Raw genomic sequence first — 27257 nt, 5'->3', positions numbered from 1 at the left:
ATGTCGGGCTCTATGCTGACAGCTCTGTCTCTCTCTCTGTCTCTCTGTCTCTCTCTCCCTCTCTGCCACCTTCCCTGCTCACGCACTGTCTCTCTCTCAAATATAAATAAACATTAAAATAAATAAATAAACAAACCAACAAAAACAATCATTTCAACACCTGTTACCAGGACAGGACAATGCCTTGCCTAGGGGACCTCAGCACCGATTACACACCAGGAGCAGCGAACATCAATGCCAGATGCCGGGAATCAGGTATTGTCAGTCACGGCAGCAGGTGCACGGCCACCCCCTCCCCCACGACAGAACCCCCAGCGTTAGGAACACAAGCCTGTTCTCAAAAACAAAAGATGAGGGAGGAAAACAACTGCTCGCATCAGGGACATTTCTGCAGATAATACCACCCTGGATATTTTGAGTAAAACGTGTACAGAAATAAATCCACAGAGGAATGTCTTAAATAATACCTCAAGACCCGAGAGCCCGGAGCATTTCAAAAAGGCACCTAAATTTGGAGACCTCGGCATCGGAATAACGAAAGCATGTTCCATTTCTCCGGTGCCCCACCTACAAGTGGCTCTAAACAGAGGGGACGGTCCCCCCGCCCTCACAAAAAAAAATACCACATGCCTTTTTTGTGTCTCAGACTTGGCACAAACCCCAGCTGTCTTATGAGCTGTGTGGCCTTAGGTAAGTTAAGTAACCCCTCTGGTCTCTAAAATGAGGGTAACAGTGCTCCCCTTGTAGCCAGATGCTCTCAGGACATAGATCCAAAACAGCCTCTTCTCCCCTCACCATCGTGAATACCAGCTGCCCCCCAATCCATCTAGACTGTCGCTCCCACAGCTTATTCCCCCCCACCTGCTCCCCACCCCCACCTCAGCAGCTTCCCGGTTCTACAAAATCCCAAACCCACAGGTAGTCATTCTACTTGTGCTGAGATTTCGCCCCAACCTTGTCACTCAGCTCCGTTCTCTCTGTCCCTGACCGGCCAACGTCCCCAAGATTGCTCCACAATATAATAATCATCCTACCCACGCCCATCCTCAAACAAGGCTCTCTTTGCCTTCACTGCCCAACCTCTCAGAAGAGGTGTGGCCTCTGCTCTCACCTTCTGTTATGCTCCCCACGGCTCCCATGGATTCTACTCAGGACTCACCCAAGTAGCCTTTGGGCTCAGGCAAGAAGACCTTCCCTTCCCCCGTGCCCTATCTTTTATGATACGACCCACCCGTAAACCATCCACTCGCTTTCTCCCACCTCGATCTCACGTTCACGAATTCTTCCCAGGGAATTTCACAAAGTATGAAAGAGTCAAAACAATAAAAAAAAAGTAACGGGTGTGTGTTTGGAACTTGCCTTCCTGGTTATCAAAACATTATAAAACCACAATGATTAGAACGGTAGCGGCCCCAACACAAGGAAATGGTTTACCGATAGCCAGAAACAGACCCCAAATCAATGACGAAGGAGTAAATTTCATCAATAAAAGGCATTGAGACCCCAACAAGTTATTTGCGGGGAGAGGAACATCCCTTTGAATCGCGCACACAGATTCCAAATGTCCAGGATGAGCTTTTTTTTATTGATAATTAAAATAGGAAATTTAGGGGAAAAAAAAACACATTCATTTTACGGGTGGAAAAGGACTTTCTAAACATAGGGTAACAGGACAGGCATGCAAACATCCAACTCTGGACTCCACAAACATTTTAAACATATATATTTTTAAGGTTTATTCAGTTTTCAGAGACAGAGAGAGACAAAGCTGTGAGCGGGGAAGGGGCAGAGAGAGAGAGAGGGAGATACAGAATCGGAAGCAGGCTCCAGGCTCTGAGCCATCAGCCCAGAGCCCGACGCGGGGCTCGAACTCACAGACCGTGAGATCGTGACCTGAACCGAAGTCGGACGCTCAACCGACTGAGCCACCCAGGCGCCCCCGGACTCCCCAGACATCTTAATCTTCTCTGGAAGCCGACATCCAGAGCATCTTGACCACCGAACAAAAGCGTCTGAAGACACAGTTGGCAAAGGGTTAACAGCCTTCGAGTTGAAAACCGCAAGGAGACTAGTATTTCAAAAACCACTAAAGTACTAAAAGATAAACGGACAAAGGATATGAACAGGAAGAGAAAACCCAAATGATAAATAAACATGTTTCAGAAGGTTCAACCCCGAGAGCAATCAAAGAAATGCAAATGGAAACAATGACAACACATCGGCTCCTCCCTCCGGCAAATTATGAAAGATTTTTCAAACAACATGCAAAGCTGGCCAAGGTGCTCCCTCTCAGCCAATGCTAGCAGGAGCGCCCATCAGTACAACATTTCCGGAAAGCCATTTGGCAATCAGTATCAAGAACCTTTGGCCCAGAAATTTCACTTCTGGAAAAGCAAAGCCTAAGGAAACAAAATGCTCAATAAAGCTTTGACCCGAAAACGCTCATCCTTCTCTTTAGAATAACCGGAAATGATCTAAATGCCCAGAGACAGGGAAAGGTAGGTAAATAAAAGAAACACACAACAGAACCACGGGAAGGAAGCACTCCACTAAATGTGGGATAAGGATTGTTGTTTCGCTTCCTTCCTTTACCCATTTCTTTTGCCAAATGTCTACACTGAGCAATCTTACTTCTTCCGTCACTCAAGAAATAAACCTTCTTTTTCTACAGCAAAGTCCGCACTTGCCCACCTCTACCCCCCCCCCCTCCTCAAGCAAGAGGAACATTCGACGGTCTGGCACAGCAATTGGCAAACGCTGGCCCACAGCTTGGCTTGTAAATAAAGTTTTATTGAAACATAGCCGTGCCCATTTCTTTCTGGGTTGCCCGTGGCTGCCTTCCCGCTACAATGGCAGTGCTGAGTAGCTGTAACGGGAGGCCACGCAGCCTGCAAAGCCAGAAGTATTTAATATCAGAGCCTCTGCAGAAGAAAGGGGCCACCCCCTCGTCCGGCAAACGCCTCCAGCTGCTAACAAACACGGCGAAGCAGCAGCCGAGAGCCCCGCGTACCCCAGCATACCTTTCTGGCAATGGCTGTGTGTCCAACAACGCTCCACAAACTGCCCGTTGATGACAGTGGCAGGGCAGTTGGTCTTGCCCTTTGCAGTGCCTGGACAAATGTCCCCACACTCCTCGTTGTCGTCTTTGTTCAACACAATGTAATTATCCTCCACCGAATCCAGGATGCGCGACCAGTCGATGGTGGCCAGGTAGCACAGCTCATTGTTCTTCTCGATGCGGACGGAGCCCCGGGTAATGTTCATCAAGCTGTAGAGGCCAAGCTCCTTCAGGTGAACCATCTCGAAGATGACCAGCGCGTAGTTGAAGAAGAGGCGTGAGCCCCGGATGACCGTGAGATTGGGGAAGAGGTCCTTCAGGCTCTCCAGCCCATACACCCGGAAGAGCAGCAGGTAATCAGTGATCATGACGAGTTTGGGGAAACTGAGGTCTCGGAAGTCCTCGGGCCTCGTTTTGAACATGAGCAGTATCTGCAAATGACCTTCAATGACCGAGCAGTTGGCCAGTTCGTGCAGCCTCGTCAGGTTGTTCCGGATATCCATGCCAGGGCAGACTAGAGGCGAAAACAAGCACAAGGCAAGACAGGTGAGCACGCACGTCACGGATGGGTGATAAGAGTCAGCGGCAGACGGGGCGCCGGGCTGGCTCAGGGCCCTCGTCTGCGCGGCCGGCTCGGAGCCCGGAGCCCGCTTCGGACTCTGTGCCTCCCTCTCTCTCTCTGCCCCTTCCCCAGCTCACACTCTGTCTCTCTCTCTCTCTCTCTCAAAAAGAAATAAACATTAAAAAAAATTTTTGTTTTAAATCAGCAGCAGGGCCAGCTTCACAGGGGTGCATCTTGAGTCGTGGGACTCACCCGGAAGGGCCCTGCCCTTGGCTTAATGCTCTTCTCTCCATTTTTAAACCCCCGGTCGGGGGCGCCTGAGTGGCTCAGTCGGTTAAGTGGCCGACTTTGGCTCAGGTCATGATCTCACGGTCTGTGAGTTCGAGCCCCGCGTCGGGCTCTGGGCTGACCGCTCAGAGCCTGGAGCCTGTTTCAGATTCTGTGTCTCCCTCTCTCTCTGACCCTCCCCCACTCATGCTCTGTCTCTCTCTGTCTCAAAAATAAATAAACGTTAAAAAAAAATTTTTTTAATAAAAAAAATAAATAAATAAATAAACCCTCGGTCGTTTTCGAGAAAGGGGCCCCATGTTTTCATTCTGTGCTGGGCTCCCCCACTGATTCCATAGCGAGCCCCTGATTCGTGGTTTTCTCCATAGTATCCATGCCCAAGTGATCACCTCCAAAAGGCAAAGAAAAAATTCCTTTCGCAGTCCTTGTTAGAAGCCTTTAAAAACCATCACATCGAACGAGATGCGACGGAGACGCTGGGATTACACGGGATTGAGTAATACGGCAGGTGCGGAAGGGAAAGGGGAGCCGGCCCGGGTGAGTCAACACTGGCAATCTTCAGGAGATAGATTTGCGAGGATAAAGGTGCCCACGTCAAAACGGGGCAAGGAGGGCTGAATTTGTTTTGACAATTCTCCTACCTCGAGGACTCTCCTTCCCAGGCAGACATCCACAAAACAGCCTCGTTACCTCTACCTGGGTGTGGCAAGGGCTGGATGTGATCTCCCCTGCACAAACACCCTGCGTGCCCATTTCCTGAAGGTGGTCCTTCCCAGGCTCCAGCACCCTTCCTGGCTCCCCGTGACCCTGCACTCCTCCCTCCCAGCTCGCAGGGCTCCTCCCCATCACTGCCCCCCACCCCCTGTAACATGACCTAGGAGAAGCAGCGAGTGAAGTAATCCAAGCCCTCAAGCAGTGCCCAGCACACAGTAGGTGCTCAGTTAATGCCAGCTATTTTGTGGTTGCTGATTTCTCCCACAAACGTATCACCATCACCTCTAGGCTCTGTGCCTTCGCGTCCCTAGACCAGGCGCGGGCAACCATATTCTATCAATGCTCAGACAGTCAGTATGTTCGGCTTTGTGGTCAGAGGGTCCGTGCAGAAGCTGTTCTACTGTGCCACCGCAGCTCAAATGTGAATGAGTGGACGTGGCTGTGTTCCAATAAAACTTTATTTACAAGAACAGGTGGTAGCCTGGAGTTCTGTCCTGGGGCTGCAGCTTGGTGACCCTTGCCCTAGTCCACGGCTGTCCAACAGAACTTTCTGCACTGATACACATGTTCTAAATCTGTGCTGTCCACCGTGGAAGGCAGCCGCCATTTGTGGCTTCACCTGTGGCTAACGAGACTGAGAAACTGAATATTTAATTTTACTCCAGCTCATTTAAATGGAATAGACACATGTGGCTAGCGGCTACTGTCCTGGACAGGGGAGCCCTGGCCCTGTCGGCTACCAAAGCCCTTTCGACCTTAGCTCCCTGTGTCGAAACCTAGCCCATCATCCTTCAAGATCCAGCTCAAACGCCACCTCCTCCAGGCACCCTTCTCTGATTTCCTTTCCTCCGTATACCTCTTTGAAGTTTCTTTCCCCTTCTCCTTGTGCCCCTCATACCCAAGTTAACAGTCATCATAATCGAACTCTTTAGACAGCCTCTCCTTGCCAAAACACACACACGCACATGCACGCATGCACACACACACACTCCACATCCCTCAGCACCAGGAATATGCTTAGTACACAATCTCTACTTACTGTATTCCAGGACACTAAACCTTCCCCCCAATATCTCTGAGGCAAAACAGATGATTCTAAAGAATACTAGAACATTCTCTTAAAACTCCACCCTGAAAACAAATCGCAAAAGAAGTGCACATTGTGGGGGGGGGGGGGGGGGGAACCCCAGCAAAGCAAACAATTGAGGAAATAAAGCTACAATGTTCCTCAGCCACGTTCTGTGCGGATTAGGCTAAGGCAAGGGAAAACACAGAAACACGCTGACCCACTCACTGGGAAGGTGGGAGGCTGCCTGGGGAGAACGAGGGTCTGGGTTCCAGCCCTGCACACTCCAAGCCCCGCCCAAGACTCCCAGCTGTGGTCACATCCGAAGCCTCTGTGCCTCCCACAAGCCCCATCCCCACCTGACCAGTGGCAGGCAGGCAGGGGCGCCAGATCTGGCAAATAAAAATGCAGGATGCCCAGTTAAATCTAAATGTCAGATAAGCACTGAGTATTCATATTTAGCCAGGTGCCCTGTCTTTTATCTGGCAACATCCACTTCACTCCCACTAGGATGGCTAAAATCAAAGGGATTGGGGCGCCTGGGTGGCGCAGTCGGTTAAGCGTCCGACTTCAGCCAGGTCACGATCTCGCGGTCCGTGAGTTCGAGCCCCGCGTCAGGCTCTGGGCTGATGGCTCGGAGCCTGGAGCCTGCTTCCGATTCTGTGTCTCCCTCTCTCTCTGCCCCTCCCCCGTTCATGCTCTGTCTCTCTCTGTCCCAAAAATGAATAAACGTTGAAAAAAAAAATAAAAAATAAAATAAATAAAATCAAAGGGATGGACAATTACAAGTGTTGACAAGGATGCAGAGAACCTGGAACCCTCGTACATCACGGGTGGGAACACACAATGACGCAACTACTGTGGAAAATGGTCTGGCAATTCTTCAAACCATTAAGCCATGAGTTACCACATGGCCCAGCAGTTCCACTCCCAGGTAGATAACCAAGAGAAATGAAAACACGACCACAGGCATACCTGGGAGATGCTGCGGGCTCGGTTCCAGACCACCGCAATAAAGCAAGTACCTCGATAAAACGCATCAAATGAGGGCACCGGGGTGGCTCAGTTGGTTAAGCATCCGACTCTTGCTTTGGGCTCAGATCACGATCTCACGGTTCATGGGATCGAGCCCCGCATTGGGTTCTATGCTGATAACGCGGAACCTGCTTGGGATTCTCTGTCTCCCTCTCTCTGCCCCTCCCCCTCTCTGCCCTCTCTCTCTCAAAATAAATAAACTTAAAAATGTTTTCATCAAACGAATTTCTTGGTTTCCCAGTGCATGTGAAAGTTATATCCACACTACACTATAGTGTATTAAGTGTGCACGAGCATGATAACTAAAAAAAAAACGTACAACCCTTAATTAAAAATACTTCATTACTAAAAAAAGAAAAAAAAATGCTAATGATCACCCATGCAGCCTGAAAACGCAAGGCAGGGTGAGAGAAGTCAGGCACCACAGACGACATGTAGTACGACTCCATTTACATGAAATATCCAGAATGGGCAAATTTATAGATAGAGACAGAAAGCAGTTTCGTGGTTCCCAGGGGCTGGGGAAGAGGCAATGAGAAGCGACAGCTACTCAGGCTGCAGTTTCTCTTTGGGGTGATGAAAAATGTTCTAAAATTGACTGTAGCAGAGCGCCTGGGTGGCTCAGTCGGTTAAGCATCCGACTTCAGCTCACGTCATGATCTCAGGGTCCGTGGGTTCAAGCCCCACATCACGCTCTGTGCTGACGGCCTGGAGCCTGGAACCTGCTTTGGATTCTGTGTCTCCCTCTCGCTGCCCCTCCCCTGCTCGCACTCTGTCTCTCTCTCTCTTTCAAAAATGAAAACATTTCTTAAAATTAAAAATAAATAAAATAACATTGATTGTAGTGATGGCTGCACAACCCTGCGGATGTAATTTACTGAATTGTAAACTTTAAAGAGGTGAATTGTATGGCATTGGATTATAGCTCAATAAAGTTGTTATAAAAAATTTAATGACCACGGGCACCTGTGTGGCTCAGTCGGTTAGGCATCCGACTTCGGCTCAGGTCATGATCTTGAGGTTCTTGGGTTCAAGCCCCACATCAGGCTCTGTGCTGACAGCTCAGAGCGTGGAGCCTGCTTCGGATTCTGTGTCTCCCTCTCTCTCTGCCCCTCCCCTGCCTATGCTCTCTCTCTCTCTCTCAAAATAAATAAACATTAAAAAAAAAAAATCTTTAAAAATTTGATGACCATAGGGGAGCGCCTGGATGGCTCAGTCAGTTGAGCATCAGACTCTTGATTTCGGCTCAGGTCATTATCTCATGGTGTGTGAGATCGAGCCCTGCATCGGGCTCTGCAGTGACAGCACAGAGCCTGCTTGGGATTCTCTCTTTCCCTCTTCCCTCTCTCTTTCTGCCCCTCCCCCGTCCACGTGTTCTCTCAAGAGCTCTCTCTCTCTCTCAAAATAAATATTTAAAAAAATAAAAAATTAGACAACTGTAACAGTAGGGAACAATAAAGAATTGCTTTTTAAAAACCTCCAATGAATCTAGCTCAATTCATTAAGGCTGTAGTGTGTGCCTATTAGCCTCAACAATAGAGCAATTTACTGTTGGGACAGAAAATATCCCGAGGATGTTAGAAATGGTGCCAGAAATAAACGCAGGGCCTTCTGCTGGCTCTTAATACCTCTGGGTGGAAACGAAAAATGCTTCAAGTTTTCAGTAAGTGGTACCTGACGAATCCCCACTCCGTACACTGGTAGAGAAGAACAATGGGGGGGCAGAGGAAGTGGGGGGGGGGGTCCAGCAACAGTTAATACAATTATCCCGTTATCCACGGTTTCAGTTACCCGCGGTCAACTGCGGTCAGAAAATATTAAATGGAAAATTCCTGAAATAAACAATCATAAGTTTTGGATTGCCCACCGTTCTGAGTAGCGTGATGGAATCTCCCGCCATCCTGCCTCGCCCAGTAGGTGAATCATCCCTTCATCCAAGCTGCGTGCACAACACGCCTGTTAGTGACATAACATAGCTATTTGCGTACAGAAAATAAACATAGCATATATAGGACTCAGTGCTATTACGGTTTCACGCATCCACTGGGGGTCTTGGAACATATCCCCTGCGGATAGCGGTGCGGGGGGTGGGGGGGAAAGGAAGAACCATCTTCGTTCTTTCAAAAACATGCCCAAGGAAGCAGGTGCATGTGACTTAAATAAGGAAACAGTGAAATAGTTTTCATGCAGTGACAGCCTAGAGAAAGGTTGTTCAAGATAATTCCCTTTGTCCTCTCCTTCAGCGCGTATCTACAGAAGACCTGGTCTGTGCCCAACACCATTCCAGGTATGAAAGTGCCACCGGGAATAGGACAGATCCAGATTCCTCTCTCAGACTAATAAGTCACTATCAACTACCTGAGTTAACGTGTAACGGGAGAGGATGCCCTCAGACATTTTAAATTTTCTCTAATAAGGTAAAAAAAAAAAAAAAGAAAGAAAGAAAAGGAAGGCGAAAGTACATATATTTTAATTAATGCAATGTATCTAAAAATTTCACTTCAATGTGTAAGCTATACTAAGAAAAATTATTCTGGGGGGGTTGGGGAATGCAAACTGGTGCAGCCACTCTGGAAAACAGTATGGAGATCCCTCAAAAAGTTAAAAACAGAACTACCCTATGGCTCAGCAATTACACTACTAGGTATTTATCCAAGGGATACAGGTGTGCTGTTTCGAAGGGGCACATGCACTCCAGTGTTTATAGCAGCACCATCAACAACAAAGTATGGAAAGAGCCCAAATGGCCATCAATGGATGAATGGATAAGGAAGATGTGGGGTATATGTATATATACATATACATATATACATATATATACACATATGTATGTATGTATACGTATATATATATATATGTATGTATGTGTATATACACACACACACACACACACACACACACATATACAATGGAGTATTACTCGGCAATCAAAAAGAATGAAATCTTGCCATTTGCAACTACGTGGATGGAATTAGAGGGTATTATACTAAGCGAAATTAGAGAAAGACAAATATCATATGACGTCACACATATGAGGACTTTAAGACACGGAACAGATGAACATAAGGGAAGGGAAGCAAAAACAATATAAAAACAGGGAGGGGGGCAAAACAGAAGAGACTCATAAATATGGAGAACAAACTGAGGGTTATGGGAGGGCCTGGGGGAGGGGGGAGGGGCTAAATGGGTCAGGGGCATTAAGGAATCTGCTCCTGAAATCACTGTTGCACCATATGCTAACTTGGATATAAATATATATAGATGTAGATAGATTACATCTACATATATTTACAATGAATTCAAAACAATTTATTTTTTTAAGTTTTATAAGTAGTCTTTACACCCAATGTGGAGCTCAAACTCATGACCCCAAGGTCAAGAGTCCCATGTTCTTCCAACCGACCCAACTGGGAGCCCCATAATACTAAAAAAATTATTAACGAGATACTCTACAAGATTCTTTTGGAAGAAAGCTTCCAAAATGCCATGTAGCAATGTCTCCATTCAGATGCTAAATTTTCAGAAATACTCGACCTGTACACATAGATTTCATAAAGTGTATCATCCAACACGTAGGTTCATTTCCCCAACCTGTTCAAACACACTGAAGAGTTTTCCAACAACAGAATCGAGTACTGACCTTTTTTTTTTTTTTTTAACGAAAATGGATTGAAATAAGATAAAAATAAAGATTCAGCCACACCAGCCACAACTTCAAGAGCCCCATGTGGACAATGGCCACCACATTAAACAGCCACGGAACATTCCCCTCAGAGCAACACGTTCTTTTGAACAGTGCTGGTCTAGAATTTCCTGCCCGGCCAGAGGGATCTGAGGATTTTCCAGGAGAGAAGACTTAACACGCGAGCAGTCTCTTAGAAAGTGTCCCTTCTGGGGTGCCTGGGTGGCTCAGTTGGTTAAGCATCTGACTCTTGATTTTGGCTTGGGTCATGATCTCATGGTTCATAAGACAGAGCCCCACTGGGGCCCTGCACTGACACTGGGGAGCTTGCTTGGGATTCTGTCTCCCTCTCTCTCTGCCCCTCCCCACTCCCCCCCCCCCCGCTTGCTCTCTGTCGCTCTTGAAAGAAAGAAAGAAAGAAAGAAAGAAAGAAAGAAAGAAAGAAGAAAGAAAGAAAGGAAAGAAAGAAAGAAAAAAGAAGAAAGAAAAAGAAAGAGGAAAAAAGAAAAAGAAAAAAAGAAAGAAAAGGAAGGAAAGGAGGGAGGGAAGGAGGGGGGAGGGGGGAGGGAGGGAGACAGTCCCTTCTCCCTGGTTTTCTCTCACCCATCAAAGCAGGCAAGGAGAAAGTGTGGAGGGGCAGGGAAGGAGGTGTCTAGAAGGTTCTGGCAATGTTTCGCAATGCTGAGATCGAACTGCGTTCGATCATGAGTGTACTGGATCCTTAGTCTCCACATTCTTCAAATGCTCCCTGGTGGCCTATTCTGGGGCCACATTCTTCTCTGCCTCCTTACCAGTCTTAACCCCCCAAAATTCAGGAGTCCCGTGCCAACAAGCCTTGGGTTTAGGCGTCCGGCCACCACCCACACCGGTTCTGGGCCACGCTGGAAACACAACAGATCAGCTTCCTACTCCAGCACCTCCCGCTGTGTCATCCTGGGCCTCCTCCTCCTCTCTGTGAACGAGGGCAGCAGCGTGATCAAAGCTCTGAACCCATGTTAGTTCTCCGCCCCGAGCTCACGGAACCAATACCTAGATTTATGAGCTGCAGGATTTAGAATTTGGGTACACGGCAGAATCAGGCATCCTGAAGATTCTCCGCCTGCCCAAGAGGCTGGCTCTTGCAAGTGACTTCCTCAAAGAAGGAGAAATGGGGGCGGGGGGGCTACAGCAGGTGCGAGGCAGCATCAGGAGGCCAGGCTCCAGAACCAACAAGTCGCCAACATGGAAATAACTGCTGTACTCATTCAGCCAACGTCTGCTGGGCACCTCGGCACCAGGCATCGTGCTGGGCACGGGGATTAGCAAGACAGAAAAGGTTGAAGGCTCAAAGCTGTGACAAGGTGCCATCAGAGTAAAGAGACAAACGCTAAAGCAATGAGCTGCACAGACCAGAAATCCTGATGGCCCCGGGCGCGAATCTCCGCTTTGTCGACTGGGCACTGCGTGACCTCGAGTGAGCGATGTAACCTCTCTGGGCTTTGCTTTTCCCGGCCCCCTTGGGCGGGAAAGCAGGTGCACAGAAGGCACATGAGGCAGTAGCAACGGGGAGCAGAATAAACATCACAGAGAAGCAGGCTCAGCCAAGATCTAAGGGCCTTCAAGAGGCCTGGGTGAGTGATGAAACCACCCAGGGTCAGGGGCAATTTTATAAACACAGATGTCCCTGGACCCAGAGATCCCTGCTGCAGATAGGTTTACATGTGCACTCAGGGAGGTTTGAGGATGGACCGGGGACCCAGGCATCATAGTGTTTTCCTGCAAGTTCCTGGTAAAAATACCAGTGAGAGAAGAAACAGCCCCCCGAGAGGAGACCTGAGGAAGGTGGTTCTCAAGCCCAGATGGAAGGTCCCTCTGGGGACAGGAGGGGTCGCTGCACCTCCACAGTGGTCAGGGGCCCCGAGGTGGGTGCTCGGGGACTCGAGGACAGAGGAAGCGGGCAACAACAGCGGACCATCGCATATGGAAGACGGAGGAGAAAATCGTGTACGCAGAAGCCCAGAGGGGGAGAGAAGGCCCCGAAAGGGACGCTCGCCATCCAGACCATAATCCTTCCGGAAACTTCTCGCCATCTTGGAGGACACGCCAAGGGGATCTTCTGAACAAACCAAGAGCCCACAAGGCGCCGCGGGAGGCAGAGAAGTGGAAGGAAGCCCTGGGAAAGATGGAGGTGCAGGTCCTCCCTCCCCGGGAGAAGGGCAGACGCCTGGCCTGTGACGTTCGCAAGGCAGGGACATCAAAAGGCCGGAGGAGACCTGCAAATTCCTGAGACCCCGGGTCCACCGGGGAAGATTAAGCTCTGGAAAACAGGCCTGGGGAGGGTAACGGTGGAGGCCACATCTGGAAGAAAGGGCCGCGGTGGGTAGCATGTGAGTCGGACACTGCTGGAAACTGCTGGAGACACAGGGGCGCTAAGTGCCCTGAGGGGTGGGGGTGCACGAGGCTGGAGCGAGGACAAAACACGGCGCACGTGTGGCCCAGACAGATTCTCCAGAAGAGGAAAGTGGCGGAGGCTCAGAGAGGACTGTGTCTGCCTCAAGGCCACACAGCAAAAGGAGACAGAGCTGGGACCTGAACCCAGGACATTGGTTCGCTCGGCCCGTCATCACACAGAACCGCAGGCCAGGGGCCTTCGACGGCACACAGGAAGTTCTCACAATCTTCGAGTCCAAACTCAAGGTGTCAGCCGCGTCAGCTTCTCCTGAGGCCTCTCTGTGGCTCATAGATGCCTGCTTTCTCCCTCTGTCCTTACAGCTGCCCCTCTGTGGGTGCACAGGTCTGTGTCCTAACCTCCTCTTCTTTGAGGGACACCAGGCATATTGGATTAGGGCCCGCTGTAATGCTCTCACTTTTTCTTTTTTAAGAATACATTACTGGGGCGCCTGGGTGGCGCAGTCGGTTAAGCGTCCGACTTCGGCCAGGTCACGATCTCGCGGTCCGTGAGTTCGAGCCCCGCGTCGGGCTCTGGGCTGATGGCTCAGAGCCTGGAGCCTGCTTCCGATTCTGTGTGTCCCTCTCTCTCTGTCCCTCCCCCATTCATATTCTGTCTCTCTCTGTCTCAAAAATAAATAAACGCTAAAAAAAAAATTTTAAATAAAGACTCCAAATAGTCACCCTCTGGAAGTTGGCTTCAACACACAACTTTGGGGAAAGAGGGACATAACTGAGCCCGTCACACACAGGTCTCTAGGCCACCAACACCTGCACCTGTGCCCTGAGCCATCACATAGGGTTTCTCAAAGTGTACTGTCTAGACCGCCAGCCTGAGAATCGCTAAAGGAGGGAAATGCAGATTCCTAGACCCGGCTCTAGACCAAAGAAATCAATTATGTCCGGGAGCCAGGCCCCAGAAACCTGCATTTTAAACAAGGTCCGCAAGGTATGCGGGGGGTGGGTACTCAAGTCGGACAGACAGACAACCTACCCCTGGCCCCACCTTCCCAGCAGGGCTTCCCCCACAACGAGTCCCCATTCTTCTGCCCCACCTGCCCCACTGAGCCTTTCACCCCAGAACCAACACCGTCGGATGCCTTCTTTGGGGCCATCGACTGTTGCTGGAGAGAACCCCATAAGCATGGTGGGCCGCCCCCAGCAATTTCAAAGAAAGCCAGACCCACACCCATTTTATCTGCCTGTGTCCCTGGCTGCTGTGTTTCAGAGCCAATTCAGATCCCAATTCTCACCTCAGTCAGCTAGGGCTGCCCTTCAAAAAGACCACAGACTGGGCAGCTTAAACAACAGAAATTTGCTTCTCACAGTTCTGGAGGCTGAGAGTCCAAGATCAAGGTAGCCAGCATGGCCAGTCTGCAGGGAGAGCCCTCTTCCTAGCTGGCAGGCTCTCTCTCTGCCTCACGTGGTCTCCCCTTGCAACATTCATGCAAAAAAAAAGAAAGAGATCTCTCTCCTCCTGTCCTTAGAAGGCCACCAATCCCATCGCGTTAGGGCGCTACTCTTACGACCTCGTTTAACCTAAATTACCTCCCAAAAGCTTGATCTTCAAATACAGTCACACTGGGGAGTGGGGGCTTCACCACACGAATTTGCAGAGGTGGGGGCTCCAGGACTCTGTTTCCTGCTCTGGACAGACACATACCAAGCCCTTCTGGAACCTACACTTTGAGCGTGACTTCATTTACCCGTATAGTCAATGCTTCGCTAGAACGCGTCTCCAACGGGCAGACCAGTGCCTGTGGGCACCCAGACGGATACCTCCAGTCTGTACTGAAAGGGAAGGAGGAGGGGTGGATGATGCAGCTGGAGAAGGAGGGATGGAGCCTCTGACCCGGTCCTGGGAGGAAGAAGCATGGGTGACCATGGGCAGGAGGGGGGGATGAAGTGTGCCTGGGGCGCAGGAAACACATGCAGGAACGCTGAGGCGTATGAGGAGCCCCAAGGGACAGCAGCCCAGAGCGGCGGCGGCTCCTGTGCCCGGGGAAGGGATCTAGCTGGCCGCTGCAGAAGCACCCAAGTAGGAAGCAGAGAAATCCCAGTGGCAACAAAACAGAGGAAGAACCGAACGGGCACACTGGCCTAGAGGAAAGGGGGTCTACCGTGGGAGTGGGTGCAAGGACAGAGGTGAGGCCACGGAGACACTGGGGAACTGGTACCCAGGGAGGGGGAGGAGAGGAGGGAGAAGTGAGGGACAGTCCCCGGTGAACGTGGAGAGACCGAGACAGGGCCGGTTTGGGGTAGTGAGGACAAGAGGCACAGTGTGGGGCGTGTTGAGTCCGTGAGGACTTTGGGGTGTGCCCAGATACCGGTCCGGAGCTTGGGAAAAGAGGGGCAGACGCGGGTGACGTTTGGTGACATAACCGGCAGGAGATGGGACAACCAAGAGGAGAAAAGGGTGGAGGCGGAAAGCACAATATTTAAGGACAGGCGACTAGAGGACCAAAGGTTCGTGCCCACCCTGACACCACCTTCTGTACGCCTGAAAGCTCCGGGACATCCAGGCATTAGCTTTGCAGTCGTAGCTTCGCAATCCCAGGGAGGGCATCGCGCATCAACTCAGACGGTCCTAGGAAGCTTCCGCGCCCCTTGGGAGTTCTACCTCCCAGATGGGAAGGATCGTGCCACAGAAGACCCAGGAAAGAAAACCAAAAGAAGTCAAGAAGTCTTGGCAAGACAAAAGGCACTTTGTAAAAAAAAAAAAAAAAGAAAGAAAGAAAAAGAAAAAAGGCAGCCGGTGGCCTTGATACAACATAAGCACATATAATTCGAGAGGAACATTTCAGAACCCATCCCCCTTCCCATCGTCTGCAAGGAACCAGGGGAAACAGACTGGCAACGAGAATCACAGAAAGCCTACAGGAAAACAGTGGTAGCCCTCCTCTCTTTACCCCTTTGTGTCCGAGCACTACCTTTTTCCACGCTGGTAGCAGACAGTTTTTGGAAAGTACCTACGTTTTCCAGTCTCCCACAAAGGCACAGGAGAGAAGCAAGAATCTTCCTGCTACCAGGCCGCGCTGTTCCCCGAACACAAACCTGATGTGACACCCTGCCCTTACGGGATCGGAAGAAAAACCCAGATCCGAAATCAAATTTTAATCCTCCTGCGTCTGCCTCGAGCTCCGACTGGAATTCCTATCCAGTGTGCACGTGGCAACGCAGAACAGCAAATCTTGCCGTGCTAGAAACAAAATCCCAAGAGCGCACGCTGGCACCAGGCTTAACGGAACAGCAGAGACCCCCTCCTTGAAGCAAGGGCCAAGGGGCTGGGGCCATCTCACGAACTTTCCAAGACGTAACCAAGGATTTCTGCACAGATTAAAAAAAAAAAAAAAACAGGACCCAAGGGGCATATGCGTTCCACAAGATTCCACACGGGCCCTGAGAAATCCAAATGCACAAATTCTGAAGTGTCGTGATAGGAAACCACCCACAGGCCATCCTCAGCATGTCTGCGGAGTCCCCTGGAACACAGAATTGGCAAACACCATTGTCCCCAGGGAAAACACAGTAGGGTCAGGCTCCTGCAAGCCTCCGGCCCCGTATGTTTTTGTCAACTGATCACAACACAACCTTGTTTTACATCCGTTTCTCCTTAAATACATCTTACGTAATATACGGTGTTGATCCGCTGCCTGTGTGAATCACAGCCAATAGCACGAAGCACCATAGTGCCTGCCTGAGCTGAGCTCGTATAGCCACATATTTTCTCCATGAGGCGTATCAAGCCTTCTTGCGTTTACTCCTGCACTTACACGAAATAGCACGTCAACGCTACGGGCAAGGCCCTTTTCAACGGCAAAATCTCCAACGAAAGGCACAAAAAATGTGGGAAAGTGTGGCACTGAAATACGTCGCGAGAAAAAAAAAAGACACTTGGTTTCATCTTCGAGGATCGTACGAATCCACAATACCAGAGCTAATCAGCTGCGAATGGGCTGGTTCGGCGATTCGAATGGTTGGGTGCTCCGTGCGGGTCCAGGAGGAACCACAAGAGTGCACTGGGTCTTGATTGTAGGGTTACGAGTTACTTTTAGCGACCAGGCAAATTCCCAAATAGGGAATCCGTGACCAATGAGGAGCTATGAGCGCGCAAACTAAGACTACCAACCAATGTTAGGGGTGTCAGGGTGGCTGATTCGGTTGAGCGCCCGACTCTCGATTTCAGCTCAGAGCATCATCTCATGGTTCGTGAGTTCGAGCCCCGCGTTAAGCTCTATACTGACAGTGGAGACCTTGCCTCGGATTCTCTCTCTGTCCCTCTCTCTCTGCCCCTCTCCCACTGCCTCGGGATTCTCTCTCTGTCCCATGATAAATAAACTTGGGGAAAAAAAGTCAATCTTAAGAATATGAATTCAATTACAAGATACGTTTTAAAGTCTAAAGAGAAAATGGCAACTTGGAGAACAGATCAGTGTTGGCAGGATTCGGGATGGAGATAATGTAGTAATAAAGGGGTGTCTGGAGGGAATTTGGGTGATGGGACTGTTCTGTATCCTAGTTGAGGGGTTGGTCACACAAAACTCTATGCGTGGGTTAAAAGTCACATAATTGTGCACAAAAACAACAACAACAACAACAACAAAAAAAAAACAACAACGCTAAGATACAAACTAACAGCACCGTCACCTCCCAGAATAGAAATGGAATCATTTTAGGGACAACATGCCGAAGGGCACTTTTGTTTTCTTCCCCCTCTATGTTTTTGTAAATTTCTTTGCAATGAGCATGCATTACTTGTCTTTTTTTTTTTTTAATGTTTGTTTTATTTTTGAGAGACAGAGAGCATGAGCAGGGGAGGGGCAGAGAGAGGGGCACACAGAATCTAAAGCAGGCTCCAGGCTCTGAGCTGTCAGCACAGAACCCGACATGGGGCCCGTACTCACCAAACTCACCAACTGTGAGATCACGACCTGAGCCGAAGCCGGAGGCTTAAGCGACTGAGTCACCCAGGCGCCCCACTTGTTATTTTAAATAAAAAACCATAAATAGGGTCTGACTGCAAATCATAAGCCAATATAGGTATTCTCAGTAGAAATTAACACAACGTTGTCTTGAAAGAAAATCTCACAGCAGACGTCGCTTTCGAGTTCCAGACACAAAGCCGACAGCAAGGGATCCTCATTCAATGCCAAGATGACTGTTCACAGAAATAAATTCTAAGACCATACACGTGGCTAAGTAGGGAACATCACCGTCACTTTCTCAGTGGAGAAGGTGGAACCCATGTATTTGGGGAGCCTAGCTTTCTTTAATCCATCTTTCTCTGTATAGGGCCAAAGTATGACCATCTTTCTGGGCCATGTGATTGCAACTACTCAACTCTGCCAGTAGGGCACAAAAGCAGCCATCGATGATGCCAATAAAACTTTCTTTATAAAACCAGGCGTGGACAGACAGGATTAGGCTGTAGTTTGCTGGCCGCTGTTCTAGAAGGACCATGGCTATACGTAAATTAAAAACTGGGCTGAGAGGGGTGCCTGGCTGGCTCACCCAATAGAGCATCTGACTCCTGATCTTGGAATCATGAGTTCAAGCCCCACATTGGATATGGAACCTACTTTATTTATTTATTTTTTTCAACTGGGCTGAGAGTGCTTGGCAGTGGGGACTGGCGCTCCATGAAGAAAAAACTAATATCTGAGCCCCAGAGGGAGCAGAGAGGATGGAGGGAGCCAGGTGGAGGTGAAAAATCAGGCGGGAAACAGTCTTCTCCTGGGAGGGAGGAGGCAGTGGAGGACCCAGAGAGGTCAGCTGGGGTGAGGCGACAGGAGAGCACTTGGGAGGGGAGGCATTACCTTCACCGGAGCCACTGGCAAAACAAAGCGATGGAGACACAAGCCAGGTGCCGTGAGCAGTGCAGCGGGCAAGAGGTGAGAGAGAGGGTGGCGGGGGCCCACCAGGGGAGGCCTGGCAGGGGAAGGCTGGAGGTGAGCGGTGGGGAATGAGGTTCAAGGGAGTGTGGAGGGTTTGTAGGTCAAAAAGGGAAAGGCTCCCGGGCAGCCGGGGCTCCCAGAACAGAGAGGAGGGCTGGGACCCCCAGCAGGTAAATGTCCTAGACAAGGTAAAGGTTATCTCCCTGAATGTGGCTGTTCTCAACTGGGGACAGGCTGGCAATGTCCAGAGACACTTTCGGTCATCACGACAGGGAGAGAGGAGGTGTCACTGGCACGTTGTGGGTGGAGAGACCAGGGACCCTGCTCAGCCTCTCGCAATACGCAGGACAGCCCCCCCACAGCCAAGCCCCATCACAGCCCAAAGGGTAAGAGCACTGAAGGTGAGAGGCTCTACTCTAGCCAGATTAAGAAGGGAAGCCAACGGGCGCCTGGGTGGCTCAGTCGGTTGAGCATCCGACTTCAGCTCAGGTCATGATCTCGCGATTTGTGGGTTCGAGCCCCCCATCAGGCTCTCTACCATCAGCACAGGGCCCGCTTCAGATCATCTGTCTGCCCCCCGCCCCCGACGCCACTCCTACTTGTGCATTCTCTCTCTCTCAAAAATAAACATAAAAAAAAAAAAAATGGAAGTCCATGATGGAGAGGGGTACAGTGGGAACCCCCAGGAGCTCACCTCAATGACCTCTATGAGTGAGTGAGTGAGTGAGTGAGTGAGGCAGAGATAATGGGCAGATCCCCAGGAGAGAGGCAAAGGTTGAGAATAGACTTTTTTTTTTTAATGTTTATTTATTTCTGAGAGACACAGAGCGTGAGCAGGGGAGGGGGCAGAGAGAGAGGGAGACACAGAATCCAAAGCAGGCTCCAGGCTCCGAGCTGTCAGCACAGAGCCCGACGCGGGGCTCGAACTCACGAGCCGCGAGATCATGACCTGAGCTGAAGTCGGACGCTTAACCGACTGAGCCACCCAGGCGCCCCCTAGTCCTTCATTTCTTAAAAAAATCACATGCACCCCCCCCCCACCCCACTCCGGCCAAAATGCCCTACTGGTTGACATTAGAGATTAATGACCTGTAGGGTTTCTTGCCATTTCCAGACCTCTGAGGGGGCATCACATCTCATCGATTCAATAGGATTTTGTTAACCATTACTACAGGCTGGGGTGGGGAGGCTCAAACCCAAGAGAACAACCTTTTGTTAAGAAACCAGTGCTCTGGGGGCGCCTGGGTGGCGCAGTCGGTTAAGCGTCCGACTTCAGCCAGGTCACGATCTCGCGGTCCGGGAGTTCGAGCCCCGCGTCGGGCTCTGGGCTGATGGCTCAGAGCCTGGAGCCTGTTTCCGATTCTGTGTCTCACTCTCTCTCTGCCCCTCCCCCGTTCATGCTTTGTCTCTCTCTGTCCCAAAAATAAAATAAAAACGTTGAAAAAAAAATTAAAAAAAAAAAAAAAAAAGAAACCAGTGCTCTGAAGCCAGGCTAGCTGGGGTACTAAACCCACCTCTACTGTCCTGGTCAAATTTCCTCACCTGCGGAAAAACGGATACGAAACCTTACCTCACAGGGTCGTGGGTGAGGATTAACGGAGATTATAGATTCCAAGCACATGGGACAGCACCTGCCAAGCGTTTACCCTCATTAGTACATGTTAGTTAGGTATTAGCTGAAGAATAAAAGACCCATGGCTTGGAGTCCTGGTGAGAACATAAATAGGAGCTGAATCAAGAACAAATATTTCAACCACACACCTTCTACGTGCCAGGCGCTGTTCTGGGCTCACGAAAGAAACAGAAGCCTCAGGGTGCCTGGGTGGTTCCGTGGGGTAAGCATTTGACTTCGGCTTAGGTCATGATCTCGCGGTTCGTGAGTTCGAGCCCCACGTCGGGCTGTCAGCACAGCGCCCACCTGGGATCCTGTGTCCCCTGCTCTCTCTGCCCTCCCCACCCCCAACTTGTGCACGCATGCGCACATTCTCTCTCTCTCTCTCTCCCTCTCTCCCTCTCTCTCAAAAATAAACACTAAAGGGGCGCCTGGGTGGCGCAGTCAGTTAAGCGTCCGACTTCAGCCAGGTCATGATCTCGCGGTCCGTGAGTTCGAGCCCCGCGTCGGGCTCTGGGCTGATGGCTCAGAGCCTGGAGCCTGTCTCCGATTCTGTGTCTCCCTCTCTCTCTGCCCCTCCCCCGTTCATGCTCTGTCTCTCTCTGTCCCAAAAATAAATAAACGTTGAAAAAAAATAATAAAAAGTAAACACTAAAGAAGAAACAAAGACACATAAGCCTCCACCCTCGTGGAAACTGCAAACGTGGAAAGAAGTGGTAAATCCATCTACTGGCCCCTGGAAGCCCAGGCACAAATCCACAATTACCAAAGCTACAAGGAACAGAAGAGCAGGGAACCACATGTACATGGGTGCATATGCACATACATACACAAAACCTGGAACAGGTCTAACATTGGTCTTGGCTTTTCTGAACAAGAACCCAAAGCCATGGCCACCCTTCTTGAGAGCCCACCGTACCCCGAGCACCCTGGCCTCGGAGCCACCGCATAGCTGAGACAGGTGCTCAGCACACCTGGGTTGTCCCCCCCAGAGCCTGTGTGTGTCTTCTCACGGACCTCGTTCCCTTCCAGGGAACTCAGGAGCTTCTGTTCCTTCCCTCCCCGACCCCTTCCTCATCATGACTGATTTCCTTTTATGGAAAATTCTGAAAACATAACCCAACAGATATTTTTAAAGTGGGGCCTCCGGCACCAGTCGGGAAACTCCAGCCATGTTCTCTGAAAGGATTCTTCATTCCTTGCCCCACAGCCGGAAAGGACTGCCATCAAGCCCAAAGAGCTGGAGTTGGTTTTTGCCTCCACTCCATCAGCTACCAGCACGGGGAGGCCCAGGAGGGAAGTCCGTGGGTGGGGCGGGGCCTGAGAGGCTCACCTGAGGTGAGAGACCTCCCTGGGCTGGCAGGTAAAACTCCTTCAGGAAGGGCAGACCTGGAGGGGGAGGTGGGGGCCATGGGGAGACACGGGACATCCAGCAGCAGTCCAGAGCCTAGCCTAGCCAGGCCACCAACAGAAATGTTCGAGTTCTCCCTCCGGCACTGACTTTAGGGCAAGTTGAACTGTCTCCTACCTGAGCCCCAGTTTGCTCCTCTATGCAATGGGCAAACAACAGTCCCAACCTCCAGGGGCCAGTGTGAAGGTCCAGGGAGATAAGCCCGGGGTATTTGGTGGCACTAACCATAATAATCGTGATAGAGCCGCCAGGGCTTCTGCTACAACAAAGGCCCGGTTGCCAAGGCGCTAGAGTTTGCCTCCGGACATCTGGAAACGGCACCCGAAAGTGTAAACATGGGTCTGAAGTGCGGGTAGCCACGGGCCTAGATCTAAGGAGGGGGGTAGGATTCTACAATTCCCCCGCCTAGAACATCTATCCGCGGGGACCCCAAGGGACCCTCGACTCTGGCTCCAAACCGTGTGCGCCGCCGGCATTCGGCCGCCTGGACCCGGAGACCCCACTTCACAGGGGACCCAGGAGGACGCGTGTCCCGTCTCCGCAGCGAGCCGAGGTCGCAGAGAGCCACACACGGGTGCGAGGCGCGCTCGGGAAAGGCACCCGCAGCGGGACGGGCACTGGGGCAAGGTTCCTCCGGCCGGGGGCCCGCACACGGCGCGCGGAACCGCGAGCCCAGGCGGGCAAAGGCCAAGGTCAGCGGCATCCCGCCCCGCGCGGGGCCCAAGCTACCTTCCCGGCCACGCGCACCGCGCCCCCCCCCCACAACCCGACACACGCGCGCACCCCGAGGAGGGCTCTGGGTCCACGGCGGTGGGCTCCATTTTGGCAAGGGGCGCCCTCCCCACCGCGCCGCTCTCCGCCCGCTCCCGGACCCCCAGACTCACCCTCTCCGGGGTACAGGTGGCCCGCGGCGCCCAGCAGCAGCGCGGCCACCGCCACCAGCAGCGGCGCGGTGGCCGCCCCCCGCCCAGCCCCGGCGCCCATGGCTGCTGGAGCGCGGGGTCCCGGCGGCTCAGAGCGCGCGGCGCCGGCCCGCGGGGGTCATGCTCCGAGGCGGCCGCCCGAGCGGCTCTGGGGGACGCGCGTCCTTCTCTTCCACGCCGGCGGCCCCGCGCGCCGCAGCCCCCGCCCGGGAGGGCCCTCGGAACGGCCCCAGGAGGGGCGCGGGGCCTCGGCCGCTACCGATCCGGCGGAGGCGGCCCCGACCCCGGACCGCGACCTCCGGGTCCGGAGCCCCCTCGCTGCGCCCCGAGCGCTCTGGGCCGCGATCTGCGAACGCCGAGACAGACGGACGCGCGGACAGACGGACGCGCGGACGGGCGGGCGGGCACCTGGGCCGGCGAGTGGCGGGCGGGCGGCGGGAGCGAGGGCTGCTCGGCCGTAAACAACGCGGCCCGTCAGCTGGGCCCCGTGCGGGTGGCGGGAAAAGGCGGCGCGGATCGGCACCGGGAAGGGACTCGGCGCCCGGGAGAGGCCCGGGAGGGGCGGGGGGAGGCCCGGGAGAGGGAGGCCCCGCCCCGCCCGGCCCCGCCCGCCGGCCTCCCCGCCCCGGGCCCCCGCGCAGGACGGCCCCCGGCGCGTCCCAGCCGAGGGGGCGCCCCAGACCCCCCGCGACCCGCGTCCGGGAGCTTGGGGGCGCCCCACATGCCGGACCCAGCGACACGGAGCCCTTTTTTAATGTTTCTATGGCTATCTCGTTCCCTTGGACTTTGGGAGGCTCATTTTGATTTTTTTTTTTTTTTTTTTTTTTTTACTATTTCATTAAAACGCTATTTATCTGGGCCGCTCGGGTTTTCGGGACTCCCTTAAATGTTGCGCCCGCGTCACCCTGGTCCCAGTCCTGCCGGCGCGCCTCGTAGTAGACGCGCGCGGGCGCCCCCGCCCAGCGCCAGGGCCCTGGGGACAGCCGCGTGCACGCGCGCCCAGGGCGCTCGGTGTGCTCCGTGGCAGGGGTGACGGGAGGTGGCCTGAGGCGTGCGGCCTGTGGTGGAAGTTGGAGAGAACGTGCAGAAGCTCGCCAGAGAGCAAACGGGGCCCTGCAGATCCCGGTGACAGCACAGGTGGACACGCCCGATTTTCAACGCACAGACCCAGCGTCCGGGGGTGTCTGCGTGTCCAGCAAATGCCGTCCGCGCATAGGGCTCAATGGTGGTCCGCCCGCCTCCCTGAGGTGGGGGAAGGAGCCTTAAGTACAGGAAAGCCTGAGCCGAGTGGAGTCTGGCTCCCCCTCCCCTCACTTCCTGTGCGGCCTTGGACTCGGGACTTTACTCTCGGCGGGTTGGCCTCCGCTGCGTAATGGATGTAACAATACCTGCGTGTCAGACTTGAGGAGGCGCAAGGGAAGAGAAAGCCCGAGACAGCACCCAGCGCAATTCCAGGAGCGGGGCGGGGGGCGGGCACTCATTCTTCCTCTTGTCTATGAAACGAATATTCGTTGGCCAGGAGCTGAGCCCACGGTCCCTCGAACACGCCAAACCTACTCCTGCCTCCAGGCCCCTACCCTGGCTGTTCCTTCCGCCTGTCCCTCCGGTGCCTGTTTCCACCACGGTGCTCCAAGGAACCTTCCCAGACCACACTTTGCAAATGCCCCCGCGCCTCATCCCTTTGTTCCCTTTTCTGTCGTTTACATCGCACCAGCGCGTCCTGAAATTCCTTGGGGTTTTTCGTGTATCTTCTCCCCTCCCCGTGCGGCAGGAATCTGCCAGCCTTCACTACGTGTCAGTCTTTACACCCAGTGCCTAATGTATCTGTTGCTTAATAAATATCTGTTGAATGGGAGAATCAACATAGTAAGTAATGAGGATTTACACTGAGCAAAATAAACACACTCGGGTTCCTCACAGTCTGGACCCCGGAGAGGGCCCTTGATGAGACAATGCTGGGGCGTAAAGTGGGGGGGGGGGGGGGGGGGCGGTAGGATCCTCTGAGGAAGTGAGTTGGAGCTGAAATCTGAAGGTGAGGAAGGAAAGGAAGCCAAGGAAAGCCAAGGAAAGCTCGAGGAGGCGATCCAGGTGGGGAGACCAGCATCTCCCATCTGCCTGAGCCAGAACACAGAGAAGGGGAAGAGCCTTAATATACCCGGTTAAGCCCCTTCCCAAACCACCTTTTCCTAAAAGCAACGGGGAGCCCCTAGACGGTTTACACAAAAGGGCTGACATCATCTGATTGTCTTTCCCATAATATCTCACCGTCTGCAATGGGCCAAGCGTGAACCCAAGGAGAAGGAATGGAAGGCAGTACAGCCTGAGGGTATGAAGAATTGTGGGTTCGAGAAAGGTCCCCCGTCCTCCTTGTGCAAACCTGGGCAGAGCTGTGGGCTTCCCTCTGATCCACGGAAGCCCCCAAAGCCACTGCAGTTCCAGACGGGCAGCGTGTCCTAGAAAACGCGTGGAAAGGGACACGCCGTCCCCTGGAACTCCTTCAGGACACTTCAGGGACTTGTGTGTTGGGTACAAGTCGAAAGAATCATTTCAGCTGTGACTTGCTGAGAGACAATGGAGCCATCACCACTTCCTGACAGCACGTTTTCTTTTGTAAACACCCCCAGGACCCCCCCCCAAAAAAAAAACCCAGGCTTCTAAAAATTGAAAGTCAATCTCTGCCTTTTATTAAAATCATTGGAACAGAAGTAGAAAAACCACCATTTGGCAGTCTCCAAGTAATCCGTTCAGGCGAGAACCATCCGTGAATGTTAAAATTAATGGTTGGAGATTAGGGGAGTCAAAGAGGGCTTCTATGGTCCCCAAGTATCGCTCTGCAAGATACTACCTGTCGATGGATGATAAGGGAAAGGAAAAAACAGCTTCACAGAGGAGAAAGCTGGCAGACATCACCCTCGTTAAGTGACCAACGTTGCTTCAGGATTTTCTTTTGTCATGTAACAATTACCAGGACAATTGGAGAAGACTCAAAAAGTGCCATCAATTATATAATAGTATTGAATCAGTTTTAATTTAATCGTCACGCTGAGGCGACGGGAGAGAATGTCTCTGGTTTTAGGAACGACGTACTGAATGAAGTTATGTATAGGGATAAAGGGGCAGAATGTCTGCAACCGACTTTCAAATCGTTTAGAAAAAAGAAAGAGAGAGAGAGAGAACAAAGCAGATGTGAGGACGTTGGATACAATGTGTGGATCCGGTGAAGAATATGCACAAAGGGATTCCCTGCACTCTCGGTGCAGCTTTTCACGGAGCCCCACCATCATGGCAAAATGAAAAGTTTTAACTTTTGAAAAACTCATTTGGGGGCTTTTCATTTCACTTTGTTTTTGTTCGGTTGGCTTTGGTTTGACACTTAAACACATTGCACTCTGAAGGCGTGATCTAGAGAGAAAGCGAGCTTGGTTCATCGTTCTTGAATGTAGGCAACGAACCCCTTCGTGGCCCATCAAAGAAGGCAGGGGGGAGACCTCACCACCAACCTGCCCAGCATCCTCTGTTAGGTCTCTCTGCTGCATTCTTCCTCCATCTAGCTGCTCTCCATTGCATTGAAGCAGGAACCCAAGCGTAAACCCAGACTCCTGTGTTGTCATGGAAACCTGCTTTAATACATTACATTGGGGGGGGGGGGGACGCAGAATTAGAGAATGAGTTCACTTGTAAATAGCATTGCAAAAACCCAGCATGGAGAATTTACTAATAGAACCAGGCAAATTAAAAAACAAAACAAAACAAAACACCAACCCCAGGATCAAGTGGGACTCAGCCCAGGAGTGCAAAGATGGTTCAATGCTAGGGAGTCTAGAGTCACGGAGATCATTGTTTTAATAGATCCAAGAAGAGAAAGCACATGAGCCCCTCCATGATACTACAAATGTATCTGATGAATTCTGCAGCCACTCAAAAATGAAACCATGTGGGGCGCCTGGGTGGCGCAGTCGGTTGGGCGTCCGACTTCAGCCAGGTCACGATCTCGCGGTCCGTGAGTTCGAGCCCCGCGGCGGGCTCTGGGCTGATGGCTCAGAGCCTGGAGCCTGTTTCCGATTCTGTGTCTCCCTCTCTCTCTGCCCCTCCCCCGTTCATGCTCTGTCTCTCTCTGTCCCAAAAATAAATAAACGTTAAAAAAAAAAAATGAAACCATGAGACTCTACAATGTGGAAATACTGTTTTAAAATTTCAAAGTAGGGAATATTTCTTAAAGCAAGGCATAAGTCCCAAGTCAAAAATCCAAAAATAACAAATTTGGCTACGTGAAAACTCAGATTATAGGGAGAGCAAAAAAAAAATTCATACATAAAGCCAAAAATCAGATTTTTAAAAGTGAGAAAAAAAATTAAGTGAGGAAAAAAATTAAATGACAGATAAAGGACACACGTTATATTACAAAATATGCAAAACATAATATTAATATTTTTCAGTGAGAAAAAAAATCCAAACTCTTGTTTGCCAAGATTAAAATGGCAAAGGACGTGAACGGGGAGCCCACAGAAACAGACTAATGAAAAGGAAAAAAAAAAAACGGAATACAAAAGGTGTTTAAACATATAAAAAGATGTTCAGCTTTCTT

At 51.5% G+C, this 27257-nt stretch overlaps 1 protein-coding gene across 5 annotated transcripts in view; it reads right to left on the bottom strand.

The window, feature by feature from the left end:
- The window catches only part of INSR (insulin receptor), a 141097-nt gene extending 117945 nt beyond the window's left edge, over positions 1–23152 (bottom strand). For 2 of the 5 annotated variants that reach the window (XM_045496500.1, XM_045496504.1), the window contains exons 1-2: positions 22634–23152; positions 3021–3572 (exon numbers count right to left, since the gene is read on the bottom strand). In XM_045496500.1, coding sequence (XP_045352456.1) covers positions 3021–3572; positions 22634–22733 — 652 coding nt within the window. In that variant the 5' untranslated portion in view covers positions 22734–23152. The remainder of the gene's footprint in view (positions 1–3020; positions 3573–22633) is intronic. The other 3 variants (XM_045496499.1, XM_045496502.1, XM_045496501.1) reach the window with 2 other exon arrangements.
- Between the last annotated feature and the right edge of the window lie 4105 nt (positions 23153–27257).

This window comes from Leopardus geoffroyi, chromosome A2, assembly GCF_018350155.1.
Source record: "Leopardus geoffroyi isolate Oge1 chromosome A2, O.geoffroyi_Oge1_pat1.0, whole genome shotgun sequence".
Taxonomy (NCBI): Eukaryota; Metazoa; Chordata; class Mammalia; order Carnivora; family Felidae; genus Leopardus; species Leopardus geoffroyi.
This window is presented reverse-complemented; position numbering and strand designations above follow the sequence as displayed.